We start from the raw sequence: 27,452 nt of genomic DNA on the forward strand, positions 1-27,452 counted from the left end.
ACTGGATAATTTATAAGTACAAAAGCGACTATTTATTAGCTGCCGTGTAGAGTGTGGCTGAGCATTGGCGTGCGCGCTGGCCATGCGCGCACGCCTACACTCGCAGGCCCGCTGGCCCTCCCCTCCCTTTCCAACCTTTTACTATTGATGCTCTGCATGATTGATAATGAGAGCGAGGCCGCGCTCTGCTCGTCTAATGGCCGCGCAATTAAAATTGCCTGTAAATGAGCCGCGGCTCGTTCCTGCTAATCTATGCGACTTTGATTGAATTTGTCAGCGCTAATTGAAAAATACTGCTATTTAATGTCACCACACATCAGGACTCCTTTAATGACATGGTGTCCCAGTGACCCTTGGGGGGTGGGAGCATTCAAGCGTGCCCTTGACTCAGCCCATCAGAGGAGGGGGGGAGCTTCCACTAGGAGATCCACTTGGGGTCGAAGGTCATGCGGCTACATATGATAATGTGGCATGGGCCATCATTTGAAGTTGACTGACACAATCTATTCGTTGAACCTGAGAAGCATGTTTTTGTAAAGTGAGCGGAACATGCCAACTCCACACTGAAAGGCTAGAGCCTGGATTCGAACCCTCAACATCAGAGTTGTGAGGCAGATGTGCTAACCATGGGCTCACGGTGTCAGAATTCAACACAAAGAATGAAAAATGATTATGTTGTTAAAAACAAAGTACGCACTACAGCAAGGGCAGGGTCTGGTGCTCAAGAAGTGAAAATGGCCTAATAAATATGGGAAATGAATGAGGAAAAGCAGTATAGATTATGAAGAAAGGATGGATGGAGTGAAAGTTCCTAAATCAATAATCAGTCAGGAAGAAACATCCACTGTGAAAGTTTTTCACTTGAACCTACGCTCACACGCATGCGTGACCTAAAATGTCACTATTTCTTTTTTAATTGATGACAATTAAAGATAAACATCAAGGATGGGCAAATGGCCCCATGACTAATTTATTATTTCTTTGTTTGAACAAAAATAAGTCCTTAATATTGGTGATAAATTTTCAATTTACGTTTTCAACAAGAAACAGGTGAAATGGGGGTGGGGGGGGTCCTGGAAATAAACAGAAAACACAAAATATGAAAAGATATAGAAGAAAAAATAACCAGAGAATATGTGAATCTGTGGGTGCTGAACTGCGAGTATCCAGGACTCTGCTGTAGTTTAACCCTAACCCTAACCCTAGCTGGCAGACATTAGGCTTAATTGCATTTATACTGCCCTATAACGTGAGTAGGCCTAATCATTTAATGCAGATTTAAAATGATATTCAGGGCAAACAGTACCTCAAAAATAGTGAGTTGATTTTTGTGAAAACATTTACAAAATTAGTTCTTCCACTTAATTTTGGGTTGCTGTTCAGCAGTTTTGTGCCATCCTTGAATGTAGGGTTTTTTTTCTTCAAGCGAGCCCTTTGCAGTGGAAAAAAAAATACAAAATGTGGGTATTGTGTTGTTTGTCCTTTGTTGTTGGGTTAGAACAGTGGATACATGCATTAAAAATATATAATCAATAATGAAATAGATTAAGAGCATATATTTTGCAATTATACACGTATTTTGTACCTATTTAAAATGGCATTTTTGAAACATATCTGGTTAGGAAGTACTTAGTCTCATAACCCCCCAGGAGCACATAATGAAAAATTGCGGCCGCGTCCTTAATGCCGATCCCTGGATTTATCAGTCAATCCAGTTACACATTCTTTGTAACGCAGTTCTAGATATTACAGTAAAAATTATCAAATGACAGAAAGAAAAGAAACACAGAACAGCATGAGAATAACATAGTTCGCATCGTATAAGAAATCCGTGTCAAAAGTCACTTATCCAGCACGCCGTCAGCGAGGTGTGACGTCACCGCGCCAGACCAATCGTTGCCGGGGTTGTAAGGGGAGGGGCAGGGCATCAACCAGCGCAATGAAACAGCGGGGAGCGCAAATTGAAATCGCAAAACGTCCGCGGACGCGCTATAGTGTGTGTGGAGGTGAGCGGAGCCGCTTGGTGGTGTGCGGGATCGCGGTGAAAGTTGACGGCTGCTCGGATGGAATGCGTATGCGTCAGGCTCACCTGAAGCCTTCCAGGCTCCTACCGAAGCGTCCCGGGCTCCCCTGAAGCCTGCGGGGCTCCGTGGGCCCCTTCGCCACCGGCTGCGCACAGTGCTCGTCGTCCGGCCACCGGCGTCGTCGTCGTTCCTATGAGTGCGACGTCCAGTCCGCCGTTCGTGGTGATGCAGCGGCCACTCGGAAGCAGCTCCGCCTTCAGCATCGACTCTCTCATCGGGGGGGCTCCGCAACCCAGCCCGGGACACTTCGTATACACGGGCTACCCTATGTTTATGCCGTACCGCTCGGTGATGCTGCAACCGCCGCCGCCGCCTCCGCCTCCGCCCGCTTCCCTGCAGCCGGCCGGACACCATCCGCATCCGCACCCGCACCTCCCGGCGCTGCAGGGCGGCTTCTGCTCCAGCCTGGCTCTCACCTCCACGCTCATGGCCTCGCTGCCCGGAGGATTCTCGCCCGGCCAGCAGCACCAGGACGCGGGCCGGAAGCACGCCGAGGACGCCAAGAGTTTGGCGCCGGTGCCGGCGAAAGAAGACGCGGATACGTCGGTGCAAACGGCCGCAGGTACGGATTCGGATCGCATGGGGATTTTTTCTCTGATTGGAAATGGGACGGGAAGTCATTAAATAGTAGCGTCAACTTTAGTTGAACAGTCTGAGGCCATTTGCTTTTCAGGAAATATGCATTATTATTATTATTATTATTATTATTATTATTATTATTATTATTATTATTATTATTATTATCTCGCGTGTCCAGTCAGCCAGTTTGGGAATACTTCCAGCAAACGTACACACCCTTAAAATTGCACTGTATAAAAACAACCCATACAGTTGTGGCAAAATGACCCACTTTTGGGTTGTTTTGCATAAAAAAAAAAAAGTAAAACAAAAAAGTTGAGTCAAATTGACCCAAGTTGTATTAGTATATTAACCCAGCATTTTTCAGAGTGTATTTAAAAAATGGGTGGCTGGATATTAAAGTCATTCTCCAAATGTGCACTTTGTTGTTGGTGTCAGCGCGAGGACATGCGAGTCCGGATGAGTCTAAAGAGGACGATTGCGCGCGCAGAGACGAGAGCTTCTCCATGGACAGCGACGCGGACTACAGCTCGGACGACAACATGATGAGCTCCGCGGCGGCCGGGCTGGACGACGGCCTGCATCTCCACGCTTCTGCCGGCTCCGGCTCCGGCCCACCGGGAGGCGGTGGAGGAGGCGGCGGCGGCGGGGGTAAGAACCGCAGGCGGCGGACGGCATTCACCAGCGAGCAGCTCCTGGAGCTGGAGAAGGAGTTCCACTGCAAAAAGTACCTGTCGCTCACCGAGCGTTCCCAGATCGCGCATGCGCTCAAGCTGAGCGAGGTGCAGGTCAAGATCTGGTTCCAGAACCGGCGCGCAAAATGGAAACGGGTCAAAGCCGGCAACGTCAACAACAAGTCCGGAGAACCGTCGCGGAACCCCAAGATCGTGGTTCCCATCCCGGTGCATGTGAGCCGCTTCGCAATAAGAAGTCAGCACCAGCAGCTGGAGCAAAGCCGACCCTAGAACCGTCGAGAACAACTGTCGAGAATTGGACTCTCTTCAGCGCCCCTAGCACTCGTTTAATTCGCATCTTAAACAAACAAACAAACAAACAAACAAACAAAAAATCAGGCCATACCTTAAAAGTCAAGAAATGTAAATGCGTTTTTTTTTTAAACGGGTGCAATGAGATCTAAATTAATTCATAAAAGACAAAGGACAATAATGTTCTCATCTAAAGGGACAATGTTTGAACACGGGGGAAAAACTCCCAACGTGAAACAAAGATGAGGATGATGGTGATGATGATGATGATGATGATGACGATGAGACAGTACCGAAAACGGAAGTGATTTTCTTTTTTTTACGAGTTTTCTCTTCTCCCCCCAAAAGACGCTGCTAGTTTATTTAAATCCAAGTGTGGTCAGTGAATTCCAGTGACAAATATTAAATACGTGTCAACAAACGAAAAAAAAGTCTCTTCTTTTTTCTTCATTCCCATCAATGTTATTTTTTTTTTAAGAATCAGCCATTACTTCAATGTCGATCCATTTAGAACGTGAACATTTAATGGTGGAGACCAGGGCGTATAAGGCCTCAAACGTCGAGAGAGAGGGAAAAAACATTTTTTTCCGCCAGTCTACCACTCCGACTATAATTAACTTACATTAACTAATTAATTAAAATCATTCAACTAATAAAGGCTGTTTATCGGGTCTTACCCTTCAGCAGCAGGAATGTCAAATCATATTCAGCCGTTTTCCACAGAAATGCAGATTACAAAATAAAAATAAGGCGCGTTACTCCTTAACGACAAATAATTAGATTGACGTGTTTATCGTTTTTATTTAGCTCAGTAATTATCATTACGACTATCTAGAAAACGAAATACGTAAAATTAACACACGGATACCAATATTATAACGCAAACAACGTGCTGACACATCCGGACAACGAACGACTTACTAAAATAATAACAATAAATAATTGCTTGAAGCTTGAAGGAAGCGACAGCTACTGTCGGGGTCACGTGATACGTTACCCCACAGTAATAATCAAATGTCAAATAATAAAAGGCGCTCGAACGCACGCACCGAAATAAAATGAAAGCGGAAACTTGGAATACATTCAAGTCACGTGAAAAATGACAATCGAAAAAAATAGGAAATCTGAAGTCTTTCTCACCGACGTCAACTGCACGCACGACATTGGAGTTGAAGGCCTTTTTTTTACGCTGAAAAGACTCATTAAGTATTGAAATAATTTTGTATGTTGGTTACTGGTAGTGTCAGTACTGGTCAATGATTAATTATAGTTCTCATTAAAAGAAAATAAGTTGTTACGTTTGCCACTATTTTAATATTTATGGGATTTGTAATTGCACAAAATCTCAAGCATAACTAAAAACGCTTCTTAAAAATTTCAATTGAAGAATTCCTTCACCAATGTTATTTTATAATAATAATAATGTTGGAGAGATCACAACACGAACACGTCTAAGTGACGTCATAATTATTTTTGCTAAGGTAATCACGTCACAATCGGCTGGAAAATGCCACAAGGGGATGCAGCTAAATGTTCCCGGCTAAGTGTTTACGCAGAGGGCACCAACATGGTGACCATGGGCCTGTTCTAAAAACAGATCCCTAAGTAATGGGACATTGTGAATTCCTTGGAATCTTCTAGGCTACACTGTGGGAAAAAAAAGTTGTGTGAACTAAAAATTTCAAGGCTACAAACTTCGATAAAAATTTAAGTTGGGTAATTCAACAAAACAGTTTAAGTTTTGCTAATGTGAAAATTGGCTTTCGGGCATTTTCAACAACAACAAAAAAAGGTCTACAGAACAAATTGTCCCTTGTATTGTCACTCCAACTTAAAGATAGAAGCAAAACTAACTCAGCAAATCGTTTTGGAGCAAACAACGTGCTTGCTTATTGTTGTGATAACATTGCCATAAATGTTAATATTTTCAAGTTGTTCCAACCTAAATGACTGTTTTTAGCCACCCAAAATACAAGTTGTGTGGTTTTTTTACAGTGTAGCAGTGAACAGTTAAATATGTAAACACTTTCAGAGAGTTATAGAAATAAAGTGTTGCAGATCAGTTTTGTTATCAGTGATACTTATTGAGAGAAATCATTCACATAATCTGTGACTTCATATAGGTGCATATTAATTAATTATTAACACTGAAAGGTCATTTGAGCAAACGTGTTGTTTGTTTCAGAAGTGCAACCAATATACGAAGTGAAGTGAAATAACTATCTCGCACTAAATGTGCTCACACCGCCTTCAACTGAGGATCCTGAACGCACTCACACAATCACATTTCCCACTTGTACTATATTTACTACTATATTTTGTTGTCATCAGTGAGTACCAGTCTACGTGTAGTAAAAAACGCGTTTTATATTTGAAACAACCCCACAGCCTGGCCTTTGCTTAAATTCACTTATCTTAATGCTAACAAACAATGCCGGGTTGGCAGTGTTTAGTGGCACCAAGATAATATGCTATTTACCATTGCGAGCTAACTAATAGCATCAGTAATACGGCTACAAAGAATTGAACACAACGCTAGACAATTTAACAATGCTCACAGGCATATTTTCGTTACCCTCTCCTAAATAAAAAGACCAATTAATACTGCAGGACTGAGATCTTCAGGTATAACTGTATGTCTGCATTATTATACTGCCCCCAGGTGGCCAATTCACCCATATAGGAGCAGCAGCACAATCAATGACTCACATGATACACAAACTGTTTCTTTACATTTGGTTTAATTTTATGACAACATCTTTTATAAAGTATCTTATAGAGTGCTATTTTTCTTATTAATAACTATGTTCGATATAACTTTTTTTCAGAGCGATACCAATGCGATTATCCACTCTGATTACTCAACGATATGGGGGTACCGGCGATATCGCGATACTTTTAACACATATAATTTCATTCAACACAATGACAGAACACTGTGAACAAAATTTTTCTTCCTGACGAAGATGAGGATTCACCGGTGCGGCAAACTGTCGTAGTATAGCGCCAACGACTGCCGGGGAGGACTTAATGTCAGATTTTCATTGCCTTAAGTATCGGTGGCTGGTATCGGCAGTCTCCATAAGAACCAGATATCTATAAATGAAGCTGGTATCGGTCCGATATTTATACCAGGCTGAAACAATTTGTAATTTTGGCACAGATGTTAGCAAGAAACATGAAGTAAACGCAAATTATTTGTTGTAGTGGGCCACAAAAAATGTGGTGGGCAAGATTTAGACTTTAAGAGTTTAATACTCAAAGTGTGGTACACAAATGAATCACTGCCATTGTACAGCTCAGTTGTCAACTGTTGTGAACTGTTTGTTATGAAGCACTCATTTAGGTAAACATTTACTTAACCTTTATTTGCAATACCTCTCACATGATTTTTTTTTTTTGTAGGATACTTGTTTTTGGAATGTGGACAAATCCAGCTCGCTTCTTGGGAAATAAAGTACATTTTGAAACCAAAGTGAGTGAACATCATTCTGTTTTTTATTGAAAAGAGACACATTACAGAAGAAGATTCTGTTATCTTACTGTACATCCAACTCAATAATTATTAGAACCACGAGAACATCAATAATGTGTCTGAATGAGAAATCAGAATACTAAAAACATGGATGGACTTGGAAAGAGTTGGGAGGTGGGGCAAACTATACAAAATGCACATGTGAGACAGGAGCTAACGGAGAGGTCGCGGTTAGTGTTGACGCCTTTTCTCTGAGACCTAGCTGCACTTCTCATGTTGGCCCACGTGAAAACTAAGCCACACAAGCTTTTTTTTTTTTTTCTCCAATTTATTATTTTTTACCTGTGCTGGCATAGTATGAAGCATGCTCAGCATTTTTAAAGGCGCAAAGACAAAATGGAGGGAAATTCAAGCCAACCAGTAGCGGCTTGTCTAAAATTAAAGTAAAAGCATCCAATCGCAAATAGCCTAAAGGCTACGAGCTAATGCTAAGTGAATTTAGTGCATTTTCTGTCATAAATAAAATAGCAAGAGTCAGATATATATATGTAAAAAAAAAAAAAAATTTAAATCACAAAATAAAAGTTATTTTTAGAGGACATCATGTTGAGGGGTGGGGTTGACACGATCACAGGTTGAATGAAGGCAGGTGCATTAAAACAAAGGCAAAGATCAACGGAGTGTCTCGGACTTTAAAGCGGGGTACACACACACACACACACACACATCGATAATCGGGTCATTGTTGCATCTGATTTCCCAATGTCTCTGAATGATTAACTGTAGTGTTAGTCACAAGACTAGCCGCTTCTATTTTTCTTCTTTTGATTTTCCCGCAGTCTGGATGCCCTGTGGCACCTCCCACAGGTGAGTGTTGGTACTACAACAGTCAACTTGAGGGAGATGACTGGCGATGGTTTGAGGAAACATATGTGGTATGCTGTACTCTCAACCTAAGCACTGTAATAATCATAATTTAGATTTACGTAGGAACTTTTAAGGTATTCGAGGACGCTTAGCATTATCCTATTGAGGTCATTTAAGCAGTAATTTAGAGCTCATGGTTAGCCAAACTACTCATATATTGGCTTTCAGGTGAAGTTTTTGGATGAGCTAAAATGTACTTCAACCTTTTCAGGCGGATTTAATTTTACATTCCGCAAACTTTTGAATGCACATGTCCAATTCTTCAGCGTTTCAGTACTTTTTGCACAACTTGTGGTTCTCGAACAAGGAGCTTAACTGCAAAATTGACACCAGCTTTTCAAAGAATTTCCTCAGATATGCCTTCCTGTGACTCCTCTTTTGCTACCTGTTGACGAAACTAACCTCCGTGGCTACTTCCTGTTTGACGTCGAGGTACAGTTGCTCAATTGTTTGGTGTCATCTTGCTGTCGACATGTGAACAGAATGATGCAGAGGACTGTTTGAATACCAATTCCAACTGAAGCAGGAACTCAATTGGCCCATTCATGGATCAGAGGTGCTCAAAATCGGTATGTGTGTACTCGGCTCAAGATCTGTACAAACGTTGGGGGGAGGTTGGCAAACTGACAGAAGGTTCCCGCCATTACTCAGCAGTCACATGGTGAGGAAACACAGCGAACTCACAGCACATTCAGTCAAATCAATGAGATATGCAAGAATATTTCGCTCATTAAGCATACTTTGTAGCCCTCAATCATCCACTAATGCAGCCTTGCTTTCTAGTGTCGGCTTTTCTAACGTCAAATTCGACACTGTGAAGCCAAAGTAGAAGAGGAAATAAATAAATAGTCTCCAGGTTGGAGGTTAAACTTGAAGTCGTGGATAAATGAGCACCACCTTCAGTCTAGCGGTTGTCAGCACATCTCAAGGAGGACTAGAACATTAATTTAAATTATTAGCACACAAGAAAAAAAAGCCCTTCTCAGCTTGAAGATAGCAGGAGCTTACGACAAGATTTCCTGGTGTAAAAACACCCGAAGAAGTTAAGATTCCCTTTTTGCCCGACCAGGAAGTAACTAAACAATTGGACACGCGCCAAAGCACGCAAACTCACTGTGAGTGTTAAAGGGACGGTGTGTAGAAAAACTCGGCTGAACGTCAGTCTTTTTGAGTGTTGTTTTCATGGGGGTTCGCTGCAGAATGATGCTAAAGTAGTTAGCATTTCCTTCCCTTTGACGCAAAGTCTGAAGCTATTTGGACATAAACACTGTACCTTCAGGCAGAGGTGGGAGGACGTCACGGGGAAGTCCAGACAAGTCCTTATTAATTGGTTGAGGTAAGTCACAAGTCAAGTCATACAATCTTGCTCAGTCAACATAAATCCACACATTTGCCACTTTGCACTCAGCATCTGTACTAATTAGATGCACTACCACATTTCCACGTTCCATCCGTCCATTACCCGACCCGCTTATGCTCACGAGGGTCGCGGGCATGCTGGAGCCCGTCCCAACTGTCTTTGGGCAGTTTAGGGGGTACACCCTAAACTGGTTGCCAGCCAATTGCAGGCAGGGCACACAAAGACAAACAACCCAAAAATCCTCAATCCAAATGTAAGAATCTTGGGCGCCCCCTCCTGAATACCTTTCTTTAAAAGAAAACAAAACATCAAACTGACAACACCGATTTTGAAATGAAACAAGTCCAAGTGAAAGTCAAGTGGAGACCTTCTGTTCAGCCTAAACTTGCCAACTGAAGTCTGGCTGGAGTCAAGTCACGTTGACACCCCCCCCCCCCCCCCCCACTTCTGCCTTCAAGATGGCGACGCGGTCATGTTGGGAGGAAGGGCTTGCGGTAATCTTCACCTTGTAAAGTGTGAGCGCCACTAACACACTGGTTCTGACCCACCGCGCCCCTGAGCCTGATCCAACATTACCTGTCGAGCAGTCCGGATGGAAAAAAAGTCCAAACATGCCAAATTTCACCCCCCTTAGCTGGTTCACATATTTGTCACATTTAACACGGGTAAATTAGTTCACAGAAGTTAGAAAAAAAACAACATTGGGGCGGGGCCACAACACCATGTGGCGTACATGGGACTCGGTGCGCCGATATGCTTGGGCGGGGAAAGTGACGCTGCCTGAGAGCAAACTGGCCTGGTAATGTGTGAAGATAAAGATGACCAAAGCCATCAGAAGTCTGAGGTGAAAGTTACCCGGTACAGTACCCAGCATGCTTTGGGTACTCCCCAAACTCGTCACCCAGTTCAACCAGTCTGACGGGTGAGGTGGGCGGAGTCACAGCAGGTAGTGAGCGGTTCCCAAAAGGAGGCGGACGCTTCTCCCAAGGAGGCCTCAAATGAAGGCGCTGCTGCTGCTGGCGGCGCTGCCCGCGCTGCTGCAGCTGTTGTTGCGGTTGGCGTTGCGGCGCGACAGGTTGGGCGTGGCCATGAGCGGGTAGCGTTCGTCCGGGCAGCCGTACTGGGACAGCGTGTCCACGCACTCCTGGCTGTTGGCCTGCCGGGCGTAGGCCAGGGCGCTGTTGCCGTGGGCGTCCCTCGCCATCAGGTCCACGCCGTACTGTCGGCGGGCACACAAAAAAAGTCAAAAGAAAAAGGAAAAAAAAAAAAAAAAAAAAAAGAGATCAATGTTAAAAGATATCACACTTTATTTGTAATTACACTGGTCAGCAGAGATTGAATCAGAGATTCCACAGTGGCTCCATCTACATGGACACAATTTCTAATCCGAACTCTGATCGGATTATGATCAGATGCACTATTTTCATAAACGTTAAAAATATTTATCTGATTAGGACTTGCGTGTTCATGCGTCAAACCTTGGATGGGAACAAATTCTTTTGACATGCGCCGATTGACCAAACATACGTGAAATGGTAGTAGAAGAAGTAGCGACTCCCGTGTCAAGACATCGCTCCGTCCATTTCTACTTTAAACTTCAGCGTTATTTTGCGAATTTTTCCCGTTTGCGCTGTTATGTCGAGTTCACACTTCGCGCGCTCTGCTTCTACTAGCTTCCGGGAAAAACTGAAACACGCATACTGACGTCACAGACATGCACGGTAAAGACGGTTTATGGAATACGTTTTTTTCACGCAAGCCAATCGGATTATCAATCGACCTAAACCACCCCTCTCGTTTGGAATAAAATCTTGATCAGAATGGGTTTGATCAGATCGGAATATTCCGAATGCGGTATGTACCTGGAGCCTTTTTATGCCGATCAAACTATTAATCTGAATAAATGTGTCCATGTAAACGTAGCCAGTCATTTGATGTGTTTATTCCGCTTCTGCCCTCGTAATTTTGTCTAGCGCGGGGGTCTCCAATCCTTTTCTTTGAGGTAGCGTCCCCGGTCTACTGCGACACACCTGATTCAAATGATCAGGATCATTGTCCGGCTTCTGCAGACCTCGCTGATTATCTGATCATTTGAATCAGGTGTGTCGCAGCAGGGAGGGATGGAAAACAGGCAGGACAGTGGACCTTGAGGACCAGGACTGGAGACCCCTGATCTGGCACATCAGGTTTTCACAGTAATAATAATGATAATGATAGTAATCTAATATAGTAATATATCTGCGAATCAATTAATTAATTAAGGTGAATTTTTTTTAGATTTGATAGGGTTGACCTCGCCTCTCGCCCCAAAGTCAGCGACGCTGGGCTCCAGCTCACCCTACTCAGGATAAGCGCTTTGGAAAAGCGATGTACGCATGACACGTTACCCAAATGAGAAGCTGTGTGATGACCACGTTGCCTTTGCGGCTGCCCAGGTGCAGCGCGTTGCGTCCGTCTCCCTCGCCGCACGTCTCGTTGACCTGCTGCCTGGAGCCGTGCGCCAGCAGCAGCACCACGGCGCGCACGTCCTCCTCCACCGTCGCACGCAGCAGCTGCTGGCCAAGCGACAGCTCGCCGCACGGCAGCGACGGCAAAAACACACGCTGCTCGTACTTGGCCCGGATCCAGCGTTCGCGTTCCTCCCTGCCGAGACACAACGGGACACGACGCAACATGACGCCCGGGTTCACACGACGCATGTCGCGGCACCCTTTATTACTTGACGCCATGGCCCAAAATAAGACGCGGGGAACGTGGACAGCATTGTTGTCAATCCGGTGTCAGCAGCTGCGGCCGCGTTTAATGCGGTTGCGATTATCCGGCCAAATCCCACCATGTAAACAGCCACTCATTCAGGCCCTTGGGATTAGTGCGAGGGCGGGGAGGAGACATTGAGCTTTAAGAAAACGTGTCCCGCCGGGAGATGGAGGGGGATACAAAAGTGTTGAACTCTGAAGTCCATTACGATCACGTGAAGGAAATGTGTACATCAATCTCACAAAGATTGGCTATTGGCAGATGGCCGTCTCGGGAACGGACTATTATTACGTGTTTGAATCAGAAGCTCTGAATCTGCCATAGCACATCCGGTTTGCGCAACAATAATAATAATAATAATATAAAGTAATAGTCGTAGTATTTATGTTTTTAGAGTTAGGCCCAGCAACAGGTGGATTTCTGAAACGTCTGAGCTATAAATGACAACGCATGGGAAAATCTGTATATGATGGGTCAAGCTTAAAAACCAAAAATACAACTTTCAGAAACCTGATGTGCTAGAAAAAAAGGGTTTTTTTGTTAAATCTGGGGCTAAAACTTATTTATGGACACAAAGCCATATTTCACTCAAATCTGCTGTTGATCAGTGTTGCCCATTGTTCTCTTTTTGCCAAAAGTCCTCGATTGTGTTTTCTCTCTTTATCTACTCGTGCTGCAACAACTATTCTTTGAATAAATCAATTAATGTGAAGATTATTTTTTGATCCATCAATGAATCACAAAAAAAAATCCTTTATTAAAAAAAATAAAATAAAAAAATCAAATTGACAAAAATTATAATTCAGTTACTGGTGTCGTCAGGGATGTTCTGTTCTGCCATCATTAATTATAATTCAAGGTTTCTCAGCATAGACTTTTTTTTACATATTTTTTTTTTTTTAAACCAAAAATATTTGTAAATATTTCTTTAAACTGAAAACATTTTGAAATATTTCTAATCGACCAGCTCAATGTGTAAATCGTCTCGAGATAACGTCTGCTCTGAACTGGCTCTGCATAAAACCCAACTGAACCTGACAAATCAACTTGTAGTATGTGCTGAGCTGACATTCCGGGACATGAACGAGGCGAGCAAGCCAAGACATTGTGTGGGAACTGGACACAATCTCATTAGCTTCCTGGAGACGAGCAATAGCGGCTAGCATCGCGGAATGTCCCGGAGGCTTTTTCTCTTCCGGACCGGGAAGGCCGGCCACGAGAGCACGGCCCGTGACCCGTGGACAAAGCCCGGGGGTGTCGCTCAGTGTGTGTGTGTGCGCGCGCGCGCGCGCACGCACAGCGGGATGCCGACCTTCTGTCCCCGAGAAGGGAAATCAAGGCCACCGGACCCAGGAAACGCATGCCTTCCTTCCCCCACCACCTCCGTTGCTAAGACTCAGGGTCCGCGTGTGTCTGTGCGTGTGTGCGTGTACACAGTGACTCCATCATTACTAACTAACGAGTCTTGAAAACACACAGCTCTCGACAGTGGAGAGGCTAATTGCACTAATTAACCACAGTGCGTGTGTGTGAGCGTGTTTATGTCTGTGTGTATCTTGTGAATGCGGAGCCTCATATTTCTGTGTGCTAATGTGTGTCTCTTTTCACATCCCATTAGGCAGAGCGCTGTTTTCCTGCACTCAGGCATGCTGGGTAGATAATTAAACATGAGTATGGGTGAGAAGGCATACACGCGCACAAACACACACACACAGGCCCAGAGGGGTAAAGTGTGTGTGTAATTTAAATTAATGATAAAAAAAAAAAAAAAAAACAGCACCCAGAGGATATAAACTCCCCCATTTGATGCGTTTACTGTATCTCTAGCGAGTCTGGACTGTCTAATGAATCTCAATTGAGTGTCTTACTTGTGTGTCACAGATTGACTTTTTTTCCCCATTTCTCTCTTTATTATTATGTTTTTGATAAATTTGTCCGCTCGCAGTGTCCACCTGTTGACTGACAGCTTCGTCGCCACAGTGCAACTGGACACGTCTCGTCCGCTTAAACACTTTGATTCCATCCCAGTGTTTTGAGGAGCCATACTGGGCCCACGGAGATTTTCGGATTTCCTGTTCCTCACACTGTGTAGGTGTGTGCGTGTGTGTTTGTGGGTAAATGTTCCTTCTGAGCACCTCCTTTGTCTGAGTGTCTTTACATGCATGCACGCACGCGCGCGCACCCACACACACACACGACGCGCACACACAGGGGCCAGAGGCCATTTGGCTGCTCCCTCAGTCCGATTCAAGGGGTCATCTATCCATGACCCGCAAACACACACTGATAATCACACCCAGCTAATTAGCATAATTACACACTAAATTAATTTAACAGCACTTTAACTGACGTTTGCAACATGGGAAGTCCAGATGTGAATATTTACAATTTCAGCATTCTTTTGACCAACAATTACTGTTAGTTAGTAATTGGATTATAATGATTATTTTATAATCAAATATCGATTGGTAATTTGTAATATTCATTTTTATTCTTGAATGGCGGAACAAATAACAGACGATGTATTTCCCCCCTCATTATTCAAAGAAGAAACTCCATTCGGAGAGATCAATTAGTTGACTAAATCAAAAAGCAAAAAGGCAGCTGAGCGCGGAAACACGCTTTGGATTCATAGTCTAACTTTATTTTCAGCAAATAACGTAAACTGGAATAACTGGGGTGGATGGGCGCCGCGAGCTCTTGTACAGTGGAGACAAGCAAAGTCAATCAAAAGCCAATCTTCGTAAACATTAGCAACCAAATAACAACGCAATCTACTGTGACATCATCCCCAACAGAATACACACTACTGTAGCAAGTTAAAAATAAAATAAGCAAGGCAAGCAAAAGCCCTGATCAACTTTGCTGTGTCATACTTTGGACCTTAAAAAACATTAACAGCCTCATTAAGATAGTGAGTGAATTTTTTTGTACTCAACTGAGTCCTGACATCGCACTGATGGTCCAGAGAAAAGTTATCACTGGTGTAAAAATTTCAAGAAAAGCCAATTTAGTCTAAGGGAGTGGGCAAACTAAATACTTAATACTTAAAAATTCTTCAATACCCGCTCTCAATGTCGCTCAATAGTTCTTTAAATAAGAGCAACGCGTGCTTGCTTCACACTGTTCATTTGTCACTGCCAGGTGGCGTTCACCATAAAAGTGACACACGAAACGTCAGAGAATTATTAGATATAATAATAATAATAACAATTTTTCAACACCAAACTGTTCCATCAAACCATATACTTTTTTGAATGAAAGTCCACTAGCGTAACGCAATAGAGGGGCTAAGGGAAATGAGCATAGATGTTTTGAATTTCAGAAGACTTGAACTAACACACAAGGTGCAGCAACACATACAAACCGAGCATACAACCATCTGTATTCTCTCTTCTGTGTGTGAACACTGACCCGTAGTAGGCCGCCACTGCCACTTCTTATTGCTCTTAATGTCGCTGCTCTCACTGAGAGCTGAGTGCCACCCGGCATAGTGGGGCACAACATTGGTCTACGTTCAAGTCAAGGCGCGCAAAGCAAAATTTGAACTTGACTCCATACTGTAAAATCCCAAAACCAACTCCGGGTGTGGCCCGTGCAGCGCATAAGGCTAGCGTCTGGACTTTAACTTGCCGGATGATTCGTTCTTCCAAAGTAAAAAAGCATCACACACATTGATACAACATCGAAGGGACAACCCGAAAAAAAGCGCCTACTTGAGCTAATAGGCTTCTGTTCAAGGCGATCATTAATTACAGTCTGCGAGGGTGTGTGTGCGAGCGCGTCAGAGGTAATGAGCGGTAGGAAACAGGGTTAAGAGTGACACAGTGTCAGTGGCTCCTCTTCTGGCCTAATTAGCCCTCTAATTAATAGATTAATAGATGGGTAAGAGCATCAGCTAACTGCCGAGCTAATGTGCAGTCAAGATAAATCACCACATCACACTTTTTGTCACAAGGTGAGCTGCGGAATGTTCCACTGAAACCTACTGCACATCAATTCCCCCCCACGCTGGAAAAAAAAAAAAGTCAGGACAAAGAACAAGGAGAAGAGGCTGAAATCAATTAGCCTTTGCCGGACGGTCGTTAGCTGCCCTCCGATGGGCACAGATAATTAAAGGAGATGAGAGGGGGGAGGGGGCGAGTCATCCGTGCAACACGACTAGACAGCGGCGAATGGGTTAACCGATGCAAATGAGGAGGGAGACAATTGAAGAAAAAGTAGAAAGGGGCCGAAGCCGTGGAACATGTCAGCTAAATCGCTCGTTGGGTAATTACACATGGAGATGGAGAGAGCAACCGCTTTTCGATCATGCCCGAAAGTAGCAGGTCACAAAAGCAATGATACGGTATCATAAATGCCATGATAAACATACGTTACTTTTGATCATTTTTTTTTTTTTTTTTTTTAGCCAATGCTTGCAAACAAACCAGGGAGGGCATGTTGCCTTGGTAACAAGAAAAGGTCTGCATAAATGAGTAAAATGGCTAAATAAAAGCATCTCAAGTGTTTATCAGTGGCGCGTGAACCCATTCAATCCAAACATATTACCCACAAAGCCGAGGCGGGCCCCATCCACCCTCCCCCCACCGCTACTCGCTGACTGGGCCAATCAGCCACGGGGTGGGAGGACGCTTACCGGCGGCGTACATATTCTATTCCATGTAGCAGATATAAATTCCGAGCTGCTGGAGGAGCACGGCAGAGTCATGCGTGTAGCGACTGTTATTTACTCACTCATTATGATTCTGTGATGACTCGGGCATAAAAAATGCGCTTTTAGCCCACATTAGCAGAACCTCTCGCTGACGACCAACCATGAAGGGAATCTGATTGGCTCGTGTCAGCCGGTTTAATGTCAATAGTAAATTGGAGGGCTCATTAGGCGAGTCGGCGGACGCGGCTGCGGGCGCCAGCGAGGCAGTCATGTAAAAAATAATGTCTATTAGGACTCATTTAATCAAGGATGAATTAGAATGTAGGCCCAATTATTTGCACTGGCCCGCCTGTCAGGAGGCTTCTTTCTGCCAGCGTGCGCTGCTTAAAATGCAGGCCGAGAGGACGCCGCACATCAGCAGGGGCTGCGCATAATGGCGGAGGGATTAGGCCAGCCGGGGTGGGCTCGGTCATCGGTGGCCAAAAGGGAGCTCGGCGGCGCACAAGTTGAGAATGCTCCAGCAGAGAGAGAAACCCGACTGACTTTGTTTGTGACTGACTTCTGAAACGTCCTCCGGTAAATCGAGCTCCAAATCCGTCGAGTCTCGTCTGCGGTGCTCAATCTTTGTCACCATTCTCTTCCAATGTGTGCGACTAAATTCTCACAAGTCCAATGTGTGTTATGATCACAGAACCGGGGCAGCGGCAGCAGCAGCATCCCCCAACCCCGAAACTGCCCTGACCCTGGGGGGCAATTATCTTGTGATGTGGGCCCCCCTGCCTTCCCTCTTTTCCTGGCCGCCCCATCAAGTCCCCTGAGCCCAATCCCACCACCCTGCCATGGCGGCCGCCGCACCTGACACCCCACCTCAGATTAAAAGCAGCAGGTTTCATTTGAAATCTGTTGGTGCCGGGATGGCCTTTTCAGGATTGGGGAGGGCAGGGCGGGGCGGGGGCACATTATTGCTCTGAGCTGGTATTCATCGACGTCCACGCTGAATTAATACCGCCTCAGCATCCGTCATTTATGGGCCCCCGCCATGTTGTTGCTGCTTATTCTTTCAACGCCGTCTTTCCTGTCCGCAGAGACCAACTTCACCTTACAACGCTCCCCCGCACACCACCGAGTGGACTAAGCCGCACACGGCGTTTCTTCGGTTCCCACCGAGCGGTGTGGCTCAAGTCAGTCAATTGCTTTGAATGCACAGAACATCCACAACTAACATGAGCAGAAGCAGGCCAAGGCCAGCCTCTGGGAGAAAGCGCCAAAGGTCATTACTTGGAAGGAGGGGACATGGCCGCGCATCACCTCTGTCGTCTGGAAGCCGGCTTAGCGGCGCTGTCACTTGCTGTCCGCCGCCGCCGATTTAACACGCCGCGTCAAGTGGAGCCTATAGGCCCAGGGTGCTGGGCGCGCTGGTGTTGGCGTGTCACTCCGCAGATAATTAAAACAATGAGCTGCGACGCCGGCAACGCAAGCAATGGTGGCGCGCTTAGTGCAGACGAAAGCGTCCGACCCCTGTGGCACTTCCACCACGGGCAGGCAGCCCAAACTTAGCAGCCCCCTCAGCTCTGGCATCAGCTGTGGCGCCGATGCCGGCGAGCGTGCCAGCTGAGGTGAGGACGCTTGACCGCGGGCAGCCAGGGGTTAATGGGAACGTTTAGAGGATGGCTCAGTCTTTTTGTGCTTTGCACCGCCGAGAAAAATTCTTGCCAAGGAATCCCGCGGCTCCGCAGCTTTTATCACGGCCGCGTCCACGCGTCTCCCTTCTCATCTTCGAGCGCTGCGGTGCCGAAGCGGGACCTTACGAGGGGAGCCCTCGTCTCCCTGATGCTAATGTGACCTGGGCTAGACAATGTTGTGGGTGGGCTTACGGGCGAGCCGTGAACGGTGGGTACAAAGCAGAAGTTGATAAAGAGATGATGACAACAGCTGGAGACTGGCCTGTCACATATCTCATTGGACAGGGGCGTGATCTCCATGAACATAATTTCTCCCTCTGGCCAGACCAGGCAGTCAGCGAGGGGAGGAGGAGGAGGAGGAGGAGGTGTTGAATACAGGCAGCCATGTTAATGCACCTCCTTCGCCAACCCTCCTCCATTTCCCCCTGGGCTCCTACCATCACACTCCCTTCGCCATCCTTTCTTGCAACCTTCTTCCCTTCTTCTGTCGTTAGAAGCTCATCGCAGCTCCCAACTATCCTTCCCTTGTACATTTCCCCCCTTCAACCTTTTTTCCTCGTCTCCCTTTGCTTCTTTTGACCATCCTCTTCTCTTGACTCCCTCCATCTTCTTTGCTCTGTTTCCAACCAGTCAGTGGCTACTCTTCCTTTGGCACCACCACCTTGCTCTTTCTTTATTTTGCTGAGTCTTCCGGTTTCCTTTCCATCCAGTCCCAAACCTCCAAACAGGATGTGGTTGGGAGGTGTGAGTGCGGGGGAGGAGGTGGAGGGGGCAGACCTTGACAGACAGGAGGTCAGTGTAATTGCTGCTGGCCATATTTAACATTAAGATAATCAGGCCATTAATTACCCTTTGGATCATTAACTCAGCCACTTGCAAAATGAAATTTCGGCCTCTATTACTCACTTGAGAGACCATGTGTGGGGGTGGGGTGAGTGTTCCATCTATCTGTCTCACCCATCTCTCCCCCCTCTGCCTTCCCTGTGATCCTTTCAACTGTCTGCAAAAAGGCTGGCTTCCTCAACCATGATTTCAACCAAATGTGGAGCTCCGGTGAAGACTGTGACAATCATGTTTGAACGTCATACCTTTCTTCCAGAGGAGATGATGTTAAAGCATGCGTGTAACGTCAGCAAAACGACTAAGTCACTTCGGAGGCTGCCACTAAGACTCCATAAAGTTGTCCGACCAGATGGATGAGCCTCGTGAAGGTTGAGCAGGGGGGGAAGGAAACAATCAGGCTTTTTTTTTTTCAGATACGAGAACAGTCAGGGGACAAGCAGCATTTTTTTTCTCCCCTACTCACTCCACCAAAACAACAAATTCAAAATGCGTGAGTATTTGAAACAACCACAACAACAAAAGACATCAGGTTTAATACTGATTATGTTTAGCGATAATTACCGCTAGCGTCCGTTACCGAAAATTATCAACGTAACGGATGCACTGGGGTAACATGTTTCAATACTTTCACATGAAAAAAGTGATTAAAGTGGAAGTCTAGCCAAACATATTTTTTTCAAATACATATTCTATACGGGCCCACTAGTTCTATGCAGCCCTACTAGTTGAAACAAGGCATTCTGATAAATATTGCATTTGTGGAATAAGAGTTAATCCACCTGTTTTTAGCCATCTCTGGAGGCAGCCATTTTGTCACCTCTGTCGACTGAAAATGACATTACAGTTGCTCAGGTAACAACCAATCACAGCCCAGCTGTTTTCTGAAGCTGAGCTGTGATTGGTCGTTATCTGAGCCCTCAGCAGTTGTGGTGTCATTTTTAGTCGACAGAGGTGACAAAATGGCCGCCTCCAGAGATGGCTAAAAACAGGTGGATTAACTCTTATTCCACAAACGCAATATTTATCAGAATGCACTGTTTCAACTAGTGGGCCTGCATAGAACATATTCTTGAAAAAATATATGTTTGGGTTGACTTCCGCTTTAAACAAAAGGTGCCATCCAAGTTACGTCTGTAAATTTCATGGAAATCATAGCTAAACTGTTGAGCTAGCCTCATATTCGTCTTTTGTTGTCAAATTCAAATGCCTTAAGTCACAATTCTGACGCAAAAATCAAGCAATTGGCCTCACTGCCCCGCAACGGGAGCAGTAAATGTTTCTAGCGTGGACTTCTTGCTCCGTGCAAGGCTTTAAGTGGCACGCAGCCGTGAAATGAGCATGACGTTCAGGAGAGTAGAGACAGAAGTCATGAACAGGGCGGGAGTGAAAATCAAGGCACTTAAGGAATGGTCTGATAAATACTATTGACGGGCTGGAGAGTGATGCGGCTGCAGTGGAGCGTCGCAGCTAAATTGAGATAATATTGACTTGCTCTAATCTCTTCAGGGGGAAACATACATCAGATTAATAAATAAATCGGAACATGAGCAACAATAAAAGCATTAGCGCTCTGATGGACTAGGCTTAATGGCACGTCAATACGCTCAGTGTGTGTGCGCGCGTGCATGCGCGCAGTCAATGGCTGACTGATTTATGGTCATTTGCATTTTTACCGCAGCCGTGTGCGTTGCACTCTTGTGCTCATTTGTACTCTTGCTGCTTGGAACATGCCAACAACTCAATGTGGGCTGGACGTGAACTTCCAAGACTTGAGGCTTACAGTTGGGGATGACTGAGGCATGTTCTGGCTCGTCTCTTAACTCATTCACTGCCAGACATTTTCAGACCCTCTTTTGGAACGTTTGGAAAAATGTGAAGAAAAATATAAAGAAATTCCTGGGATTGAATGGCTGGACTGTGAAAAGACAAATAAATACGTCAATGGCAGTGACTGAGTTAAGTTATGCTGCCATAGGCCTCGACTGCAGGGGGAGGGTTCCCTTCATCATCTTTTCGCTATAATTTTTTATCTCAACTTGCATTACATGATTGCAGCTGTTCTTACGTGCAATGTTGTCTCATCACCATCCTAACCTGCTTCTCTTTGCCGTTCTCTCACTCTGCGCCATGTCACCTTCACGTGTATCTACTTGCTATTGGCAGAGGTGTTGGGAGCAGACCAGTAGCTGTCATCATGGGGCTATTACTCTTGTTGATACAGCTGTTGCTGTGCCCATTGTTCTCACGTCTCTCAACCCCTGCATCCTGTTTTCTGACTATTGATCTGCCCTCTGTCCCTCTACTGCGTCTCTCCATCTCAACATAGGTCCGTCCCACCGAGCCTGGCTTCTGTGGCGCTTTTCTTGCCTCTGTTGCCAAGCGCTTGGTTTTCTTTCATGGAAGAGTGTGCTTCTTGACCTGTTCAATGTGTAAAGTGCCTTGAGATAACTTCTGTTATGAATTGGTGCAAACAAACTAAATTGACTTGGCTTCAAGAACTGTGAAAGAGTTCATTATGAAGCGATAGTTTTCGCACGGAGACCGTGTGTGGGCAGATAAGTCGACCATGAAGTGGTTGGTAGTGGGCTGTGAAAAGTTCTGATGGCAGCTGCCTTGGCGGGCATCACCCGGGATACACCACGCTCACCCAAATAACGCCCCCTACCAGCATCCAGTGAAAGTGCAGCAAAGTTGCCTACCTGCTGGCATCTGGTCCTGGCTTCAGGTGACCCTGTGAGTTGGCCTCCCACACGCTGTTGGCAAACTCATTGCCGATGGCTGACATGACCTTGATGAGTTCCAGCGGCCACTCATCAAGGTCCAGCGAGCGCACCCGGGACAGGTGGGTGCCCAAGTTCCTGTGGATGCCCGAGCACTCGATGCATATCAGGGCGCCGAGGTTGAGGCTGGCCCAGTCCGGGTCTGCATGTGTCAAAGTGACAGCATTAGTGGCGCTCATGCAAACAGCTTGAAAGATACAGTACAGTGAAGCCGCGTTCATTTTTTTTTCCTATTGCTGCCATCCGCTTTCAAACACATGTAAACCTATTCAAAACCATATTCGATTAACAGATTGTTAACATAAAATGTACAGAAAATATTCTACGGATTGTGGTGTCTGCGTTACGGTAGACTTACGAACACATGCAGAGCAGCATCAATACAACAACAGAATTAATCATATGTATGGATATTTAAAGACCAATGCATTCAACCCCCCAAAAAACAGAATAATTACTCACAGGCATACATTATATTGTCCCTGCTTAGTAGAGGTCCTACTAGGCTTCTAATAATTACGCTGCATCCGCATCCAGTTGAGCTCAGTGCTACCCGGCATGTTGTGGCACAATGAGGTACTACATTAAAGGCAGACTACTCTAAATTCAGATTTTTTTTTTTTTTTAAAGCAACAACGTGACATATACCAGTTTTTGTTGATTATGGCGGCGCCATGTGTACAAAAGCCGTAGTGTTTTGACAATATCAACCACATTACCCATGCGTGCCAGCGCGTAGTGTCGTGAAATCCTGAGCCGTCCTTATAGCGAAAGGAGCAAGTGAGTATGCCGTAAAGCAATTCAGGACATTTGTCTTTTTTTGTGTGCCAGGGATGATCCCATCCTCCTCAAAGTTGCTTTGTGCCAGTAAAAACGATACAGACCCCCTCAGGGCATGAAGTCCCATTCAACTACTGTGCTTGTAAGTAAATGTTTCATCAAAAGAGTTGTGAAGAAAATGTATTAAGGTCGATTTCTTGCCCAGTGCTGCTTTAAATTCCATAATATAGCGGGGGCGTGAAGGGTGACCCGTGATCTAGCGGGGGTTCACTGTACATTCAAGGAAATAATGATGCTCTCTACTCACTTTGAGAGTCACAGTCAGCGCAGCGGCTATTCCCACGAATATTTCTGATCGACTGTAGCGCCATGGCCTCCGTCTGGCTGGTCAGACGAGACTGGAAGAAGGACACAAATGTCAACGCAAATTGCTCAGGTGGTCACAAAATCCCTCGTGTAAGTCAGAAAACACCTAGCGTGCAAGTAACACTGTGGGACACCCACCTTGTTTTTGCTGCTCTCACACGACTGAAGACTGGCCAGGATCTGACCCTCGATGACCTGCACCCAGGCGTCTCGCTCCTCATACGAAGTGGCTTCAAAATGCCACGTTTGACCCGTAAGTGATACAATGGTGAACTCAAAGTTCTCTTCTTGCTCTGTTGGGGGTGAGAGAAATGAGTAGGGTGAAACAAGTCCTCGAGCAAGACAAGTACCTCGATTAAAAAAAAAATGCTGTAGGATTTTTTTTCTGCCTTCTGCGTTTATTTGCTGTGCACAATTTAGAAGACAGTCAAGCCTGCCGTAGCAATGCTATGCATGACGGTAACACGCCACCAAGGTGGTGCTAAGGCCAATTTCAAAATAAAAACTTCATAAATACAAAAATACACGGACAACAGTGCCTTGGTACACTTTTATTTTGGAGTTGCTCGTGTTTTGGGTGTTGAATTTGAATCAGGTGTTTTGGAGGATGGGAAACATCTACCATTAAAGCCGAAAGACCGTATACGTCATTTTCTTTTTTTTATACAATTCTCGGTCTCTTAGCCAATGAAATGCATCAGAATATACAGTGACGGTGTCGTGAGCAAATGGAGGATGTCCGGAATTTTTTCGAGCCGTAATGGCGGACGCAGATGATCGCGGGAGCTCTGAAATAAGTGACAGCAGTAAAAAAAAAGACTTTGAACCAGTTGAACGTGACATATGGTTAAGATATATGTTTGAAGACGATGACGACATTGACGGCTTTGTAACACAATAGAGGATGGATTTAAATGAAAAATAGTGCTTCTCTTGCATTGACACTACTTTTACATTTTTGATCGAAACGGTAAATTCTAATAAACTCAGGTCTGTGTGAAAGCAATATCTAAGATCTCAAATTCTATCGGAATGATGCTTCTATCTGCTACTGGGGCTGAGATTGATTATTTTGTAGGTGTTGAATTTCCGGAAAAACGTCAGGTTTTAGAGGGCGATTCCAACGCGACCTTAGGCTTTAGAGAGATGTTTAGCCAGGCGCCTTAGGCCTTAATGGGTTAAAGTGGGACTTTGGCTTGTGCCGCAAGTAAATCCTCCTCCTTGTGACGGCGCGGCGTACGCGAGCGTATCCGAGCGCTGCCAGACGGCCGGTCGCTCACGCAGTATTGGTAATTACCGCCAGCGCTCTCGGCTACTGTGAGCGACATTCACGCAGAGAGGCGGCGTCGAGGCAATTTGTGAACTCTGACACCGGCAACCTTTAGCGGCACAAACAGAACAAACCAAATATAGGGGGGAGGGGCAAACATGCATAGTGTGCGCGCGTGTGTATGTGACAGCAGGCCGCCAGGTGCAATGAGAGGGGAGGTGTGAGGGACACAAACGGGGCCTCGGGAAACACAAATTAAAAGCTTAAATGTCAGCGCGCACAGTATTGCTTTGCGACACAGGTCATTACTCTCCATATCAGCAGCCTTTTACTACTTTAATAACCTGGAAAATAGTGCACGCTGCTGTTCACGACACTCGCTCGCATGGACACAAAACACACCTCGGATAATGTCAGCTGACATCCTTGGCAAGCCTTCGTATCTTTCCCGGTGTGGGGCAGTCAGAGAAGCTAAGGTGGGATCAACAGGTCATGTGACTCAAACGAGGGGACGGCAAGCTTCTCCACAGCACAACGGGGACCAAACGCAGACAGGGTGCATCATGCAACATACTCATTTGACAGCCAAACTCGAAAAGTTCATCGGAAGCACGGCATGAGCAAAAGTCAGTTGTATAATTGTCAAGCTCACACACAACGTTGCCCTTAAGGATGCTAAAAAATTTTTTTTTTAAATTTGAATGCTAAAAACTTGCTCTTAACACTTGCTTACAGAAAGGGAGAGACCGTTCTCAATGTGACTCGAAGGTTGCAATGACTGCTGAAACAATGTCACTGCGATGGATTCCACACTTTTTTTTTTTTTTTTAGCCACAACTGTCACACCTGGTTTTATTATGGTAACCAAATCAATTGTTAACTGCAATTGTGCCTCACCAAGTGCAGCGGGTCTAATCAGGGGGAGCTGGGAGACAAGAGGGCGTTTCTCCCTCATGAATTACGCCGGGCTTCACTCTGACATGACGATACTTCAGCCACCTGTCCGCCCGCCCGGCGTGACAAGCGGCGGTGAGCCGGCGGCCGCCTGACTGCGCTCGCTGCTTAATGGCTAAATTGGGAAGACTGTAACTAATCGCTTATTGAATAATGGAAGTGACACCGCTGATAAAAGATTTCAATACCACAGATTATTTATAATATTTCACTTAAGCCTCTCTGGCTGACTCACGGGGGGGTGTGGGGGGGCTGGTGAATGAAGAGTGTGCTGATGAAATGAGAACAAAGAGGAGAAACTGGAGGAGGAGGAAACATGATGAAATTAGGAAATGATGATGAAGGAAGGAGGTGAAAATAAAGAAAACTAGTAAATTTGTCTCTCTGACCAGAATTTCCCTCGTCAGCTGCTTGATGGAGAAGCCAACATTACATCTGCTACGGCTGCTCGCACATCTGTTCCGCATGTGCGTGTGTGTGAAACGAGTCAAAGTGCTTGAGTGAATGTGCGTGCGCGCTCGGGCTGCATGTGTGTTGCAGGACTTGTGCCAAACATTTTGCGCTTCATGACAAAAAGTGGTCAACCGCAAGTGAGGACCATGGTTGAAGCTGTCGTTACCTTCGGCAGTACCAGAGAGGCCGTCTGCCTTGAAGTTGCTGGTGCTTTTCTTCCGCCGGTGCTTCTTGCGGTTGGCGTGGGGCGATGGGGGCGGCTCCATCTTGGGACTGGTTGTACTGGAGATGCTGGGACTGGAAGACATGGAGTCGCCCAGGCCCGCGTCTGGAGAAAAAAATTGAAGCGCCTAATTAGGGCTGCGAAAAGCTGGAACATTTACAATACATTTTCATGAGGAGTTAAGATGGGGAAACATTCCAAACTAAAAGCTTTCTGTGGAAATTATGGGAATGAATTGGAAATTCGGGGTAGAAGGCATCATGTTCAAGCATAAATATTCAGGCCGAAACTAACAAATATTTTAATAATCGATTAATCTGGTCAATTATTTGACGATTTATCGGACTTAAAAAGCAACAGTTTTTAATTAATGTCCATCCCTTGATTCAAAAACACGAAGACTAGATAACATTACTGGTTTGGTCCATGTCAGAAAATAGGAAAAAATGCTGATCATTGTCGCAGATGTTTGCAAATGTCTTATTTTGATTCAACACAAAGGTAATAAGTCTTCTTTCCTGACGAATTACGCAAGTCTGAGAAAATTTACTAGTGAGGGGCAAAAATCCGAGGATATGGACAATTTTAAATCAAGCAACGTCTCAAAACGAGTAATCGACTATGAAAATATTTATTGATTAAATTGGTAATTGATTTATCGTTGCACCTCTAATAAATATAGGCATTTTGTGTTGTCATCAGGATACATCCATGCTGAACAGATTGCTTTTAGCGAACATGCAAGGGCATTACAGTACCTTAATCGCTCCATTCCCCCCCGTCATAAAAAGCGACATCGTATCCAGAGCTTGCTCATACCTCAAACTTTGACTACCAGTAAAAGGAACAACTGACCAGGCTCATAAAAGGGGGCACTCATTAAGTCAAAGAACAACAAGAAACCTGCATATTGTCGCTATTATGTGAAAAACACTTACATCCATTTTTTTCAATTTTCTTATTATTACGTGAATGGTGTTTCCACGTTACATACATCGCATTAACGTGAAAGTTAAAAAATGCTCCAAAATTGGACATAAGTGTTTTTCACAGGACAGCGACAATATCTTTTCTGCAAAAATATATTTTCCCCAACTATACTTAACTTCTCCATAAAAGGGCCAACCTGCAATTTAGTCCCAGGTTTATTCCTATAAATTCTTATTAACTCCCATACAAAGTTTCCACCTTTGAAAATTCCCGGAATTCCTTGAAGACGCTTTGGGTCCAAACAATACGGATGTTACTGGCTACAGAAATCATCATAAAGCCATGA

The 27,452-nt window shown here is 45.1% G+C and overlaps 2 protein-coding genes across 5 annotated transcripts in view; one reads left to right on the plus strand and one right to left on the minus strand.

Annotated features, from left to right (window-relative positions):
* The first annotated feature begins 1,986 nt into the window (after positions 1-1,986).
* gbx2 (gastrulation brain homeobox 2) lies at positions 1,987-3,765 on the plus strand. Its single transcript, XM_086043193.1, has 2 exons — positions 1,987-2,646; positions 3,102-3,765. Exons 1-2 carry the CDS (start codon positions 2,217-2,219, stop codon positions 3,626-3,628), a joined length of 957 nt encoding a protein of 318 aa, XP_085899319.1. The 5' UTR covers positions 1,987-2,216; the 3' UTR covers positions 3,629-3,765.
* A 3,360-nt stretch (positions 3,766-7,125) lies between these two features.
* The window catches only part of agap1 (ArfGAP with GTPase domain, ankyrin repeat and PH domain 1), a 70,741-nt gene continuing 50,414 nt past the window's right edge, over positions 7,126-27,452 (minus strand). For all 4 annotated transcript variants that reach the window (XM_086030420.1, XM_086030335.1, XM_086030187.1 and 1 more), the window contains 6 exons: positions 26,120-26,281; positions 23,415-23,569; positions 23,218-23,308; positions 22,050-22,272; positions 11,799-12,054; positions 7,126-10,630 (listed from right to left, as the gene is read on the minus strand). In XM_086030420.1, coding sequence (XP_085886546.1) covers positions 10,406-10,630; positions 11,799-12,054; positions 22,050-22,272; positions 23,218-23,308; positions 23,415-23,569; positions 26,120-26,281 — 1,112 coding nt within the window. In that variant the 3' untranslated portion in view covers positions 7,126-10,405. The remainder of the gene's footprint in view (positions 10,631-11,798; positions 12,055-22,049; positions 22,273-23,217; positions 23,309-23,414; positions 23,570-26,119; positions 26,282-27,452) is intronic.

The sequence above is a fragment of the Filicampus tigris genome, chromosome 1 (genome assembly GCF_054856515.1).
Source record: "Filicampus tigris isolate MCC_2025a chromosome 1, RoL_Ftig_1.0, whole genome shotgun sequence".
NCBI classification, from domain to species: domain Eukaryota; kingdom Metazoa; phylum Chordata; class Actinopteri; order Syngnathiformes; family Syngnathidae; genus Filicampus; species Filicampus tigris.